Here is a 4028-nt window from a genome sequence, read left to right on the forward strand (position 1 = left end):
GCCATATTTAGCAGCACATCTTCTCGTCCATAGTTAAAAATTTATTAATGAAGGCAATGTCTTGAGTGACTTTCTTTATTTAGTAGCACATCTTCTGTGAATCTTTATTTTTAAGTTGGTTTTTTGCATTTATAAGTTGTCTTGAATCTCTGTCAGTGATCTCTACCAATTACATTGTTAATAGTTTGAAATAGTTTATGCTTTACAAAGCTTCTTTACATTGAAGTGATCTCTGCCTAGTTTGGGCAACTTTCAATATTTCGAAGATTTAGACTTTTTTTAGAATCATCTATGTGGTAACATACCAAATGGAGTTACAGTTTCTCTCAATCTTTCTGTCAATAAATTGTCTGGTCCTTTGCCAATGGAAATTGGACCTCTAAACAATCTTGGGAAACTGGATGTTTCTAATAACATGTTGTCGGGGAAAATTCCTAGTATCATATATAGGTAAGTGTGTAACATTAGAGAGCCTTATTTTATCTGGCAACTTTTTTGAAGGTACAATTCCTTCATCTCTCAGTTCTTTGAGAGGTCTTGAGAAGTTGGATCTTTCTCGCACAAATTTCTCCGGCCAGAATCCAAGATTTCTGCAGCAAATTTCTCTAAAAAAATTAAATTTGTCTTTAAATCAGTTCGAAGGTCAATTTCCAACTGAAGGGGTTTTCAGTAATGCAACTGCAATCTCCATAACTGTTAATAAGAACCTTTGCGGAGGTATACCAGAATTGAAGTTGCCAACATGTCCAAACACTGAACCTAAGGGAAGAGATAAATCCAGTAGCATTAAGTTAATGATCCCTCTACTTTCTGGACTTCTAGCACAGGTCTTGATAATGTATTTAGTCATAATCTTTCGGTTAAAAAAGGCAAAGAAAGAGTCGCCTTTAATATCTTCACCTACATGGGGGTTTCTTTTGAGAGTTACTCATGAGAACTTATTTAGTGCAACAAATGGATTCTCTTCTGCTAATTTTATTGGGAATGGTAGCTTTAGTTCTATTTACGAAGGGGTACTTGATCTAGGTGAACGATTAGTTGCGGTGAAAGTGATTAACATTGACCAACGAGGGGCTTTTAAGAGCTTCATGTCTGAGTGTGAGGCCCTGAGAAACATTAGGCATCGAAATCACTGACAGATGTTTTACAATGCTTTGTAAAGAAGCTTTACAATGCTTTAAGATGGATCTATTCTATAAACATATGTTTAACACATTAATTGCATTTGTAGTTTTTATAGCGAGCTACAATACATATTTAGTTTATATTATTAATTCATGGCAAAGTGGTTGCATTACTAATTTGCCTTTTTGATAATTTTCAAGTCATTTCCTTTCTTGATTGATGATTTTGCAAAATATTGTAAGATAAATTTGACAGTGATGACATGAATCATCAAAGATATCATGTCTTCAACCATATGAAAAAGTTATGGACTAATTGGAGAGGATCATTGCACAAATATGTGAAGTTTAAGCCATTGCATGAAGCTCTAAAAGATGTCCTGAAGGAGTTAGACAAGAGTTATTGGGAAGGGTTGGTCAAAGAATATTTTTAAATGAAAAATTTAAGGTAAGACTTTATAACTACTTTTTAACTTCTTATTATTGTAAGTAACAGTTCATGATTTCAATGGTTTGTTCTTAATATAGGAAACACGTATTAGAAATTGATCAATAGGTCTAAGTTGAGAATGCCTCATCGTACGGGTAGCAAGCCGATTAGAGAAATTATTTACGAACTGGTAAGTGCACAGTACAATCCGATTCATATCCGCTGAAGAGTGCTTTTTCCAGTTTAATTTTTGCACCTTGAACTGCAAACTATACTGTTTATTGGCTTTGATTTTACATGTTTGGTTTTGCAATGTTACAGAATTACTAATTCTAAAAAATGCAACAGAATAATATGGAAGTAAAGGACTTGACTGGTACTATATAACTTGGTGATTATAGTGACTGTTCTGCTGCAGTATAATAGTGATCACTTGCTGCAGAATAGCAGTGAGTGGTACTAAAATGCAATAAAAAAAATGCAACAGAATAATAGTGACTGTTCTGCTGCAGTAGATCACTTGCTGCTTACTTTAGTTTCAGTTCTCCGTGATTTCATAGCTTAATGCATGTCAAAATTGCTGGTTTTTGGTAGAGTCAGATTGTAGTAGCCTACATCCATGTAGCTCCATATAATCTTGAATTTTCCTTAATGGCTATATTTTACCTTATGTCTATTTCATCTCTTTTTTACAACTAGATGCAACAAGGGAGGCATAAATTAGAGTTTCGTAAGTTCATCAATCTACTCTCTCTCTCTTATTTAATATGCAAAATACCTTTTTTAAAACATACAAAGTAGGCATAACTATCCCAAATTTGATGTCTAGGGAATCTTGCGGCTTATCCATAACACCTGAGGATAGTAGCAATTACAATTAACTAGGTGATTAAAATTGTTACTAATAAGCCTTGCAGTCCAGCACTACTGAGGCAGGTTCTGATGCTACTTGCTCAAAACTAAGGGGGGATCTTCAGGCAGTGTTTAATATCTTTGTTTGACTTGTTTATTTAAATGTGAAGGGAGGCAAAGACGGTAATCCACCGAACATGGCTACTATCTTCTTTGAGACTCCGAAGAAACGCGACACGCTTGTTGAACCTGAAGCTAGTGAATAATAAGTATGCTTAATGATGAACTTCATTTTACATCCTTCATTTTATTTTTATGTATTTTGTTATTTTAAATTTTCTTGTATTTTATAGGCTGAAATACAAGAGCTGGTACAATCTGAACCATCTCTTACGAATATCGAGGTAATAGAAAGGTGTTTCGGACCTCAAAATAAGAGTCATGTCGTGGGATTAGGGGGTGGTATAACCACTAAGGAGTTGAAAGGCGGTGGCTCCTCAAAGGCTACAGTCCTGATTGAGCTAAATGCAACTCGAAAAGAAAAAGAGTCAGTGCAGACTTAGCTGAATGCAACTAAAAAAGCAAAAGAATCTTTGGAAAAACGTATGAACGACTTTGAGTCTAAGTATGATCATCATATAAGCTTACTAGTTGATCAACCTTCATCAGCACCATCTACAAATCAACAAAGTACAAGTTGAAGTATTTAACAGGTGCGTAAGCTTTCTACCAATTTTTACATGATGAATATCCTTAAATGAGTTTAGTGAAATCTTTTATTGTTAGTTAAATAAAGTACTGACCTTGATATATGTATAGTTACTCTAATAATCTAATTAGATATTGTGCATCTCAGATTCATTGTTTGAACATATAATATTATATGTGCTTGGCAATCTAAAAGATGCAAATTCATGTGAACCAAATTCACAGTTTAGTATCTTTTTACTATCTTGTGTATTAAACAAGATATATGTGGTGATTCTGAGTCGCAAATGAAACCCGAGATAATGAGTTTTTATATATTTTCTGGGTGAGCATTTCTTAAGGTTTTTTACAAGAGAAAAACATAGTCTTGTAATTGTTGTTTTCATCTTAATTAGTTTAGTTATCTTGTTTTCATGTAAATGTTTCAGGGCCTTCTTATGAATCTGTCTTCGAAAAATGTGTTTGTTTACTTTGTTTATCGATCTTGCTTGTATGTGATCACTCTCATTTTCTTCTTAAACTTTTCCGTTTGAGATCTTTGAAAAAAAATATTTAAAAGAACAGTTAGAATCTGCGTTTGGTTATGCATCAGGTTGGGAGGTTCATGGTTACTAAGCAAGCACTAACCAGCCCAGAGACTATCTTTTCTATTTCGAATAAAAGAGACGTTGAGGTTCCTAGGACCTTCTTGAGCTATTTGGTTGAACTGAAATTTTAGTATTGATGCATAATGTTATATAGATTTGATAGGTTATGAGCTGAAAAAGCTATCGTATATTTTGTGACCATGAGTTTGTTTTCCATCCAGCAAAACCAATTTGAACTTTTTCTTTAAATTATTTTGGCTCCAGTTGGTTTGAGATTATCATGACAGGTTTCACACAATGCCAGAAAGCTTCTATTCACATTTCAAG

The 4028-nt window shown here is 33.8% G+C and overlaps 1 protein-coding gene across 1 annotated transcript; it reads left to right on the forward strand.

The window, feature by feature from the left end:
- Positions 1 to 364: 364 nt before the first annotated feature.
- LOC142163166 (putative LRR receptor-like serine/threonine-protein kinase At3g47570) lies at positions 365 to 1136 on the forward strand. The gene is made up of 2 exons (XM_075220427.1): positions 365 to 450; positions 524 to 1136. Exons 1-2 carry the CDS (start codon positions 365 to 367, stop codon positions 1134 to 1136), a joined length of 699 nt encoding a protein of 232 aa, XP_075076528.1.
- Positions 1137 to 4028: the final 2892 nt, after the last annotated feature.

This window comes from Nicotiana tabacum, chromosome 1 (genome assembly GCF_000715075.1).
Source record: "Nicotiana tabacum cultivar K326 chromosome 1, ASM71507v2, whole genome shotgun sequence".
In the NCBI taxonomy this organism is placed as follows: Eukaryota; Viridiplantae; Streptophyta; class Magnoliopsida; order Solanales; family Solanaceae; genus Nicotiana; species Nicotiana tabacum.

Coding starts and splice junctions, on each gene's coding strand:
- LOC142163166 (XM_075220427.1), top strand. CDS start 365: ATGGAAATTGGACCTCTAAACAATCTTGGGAAACTGGATGTTTCTAAT. Junction 451..523: donor ATTCCTAGTATCATATATAG/GTAAGTGTGTAA, acceptor TTCATCTCTCAG/TTCTTTGAGAGGTCTTGAGA.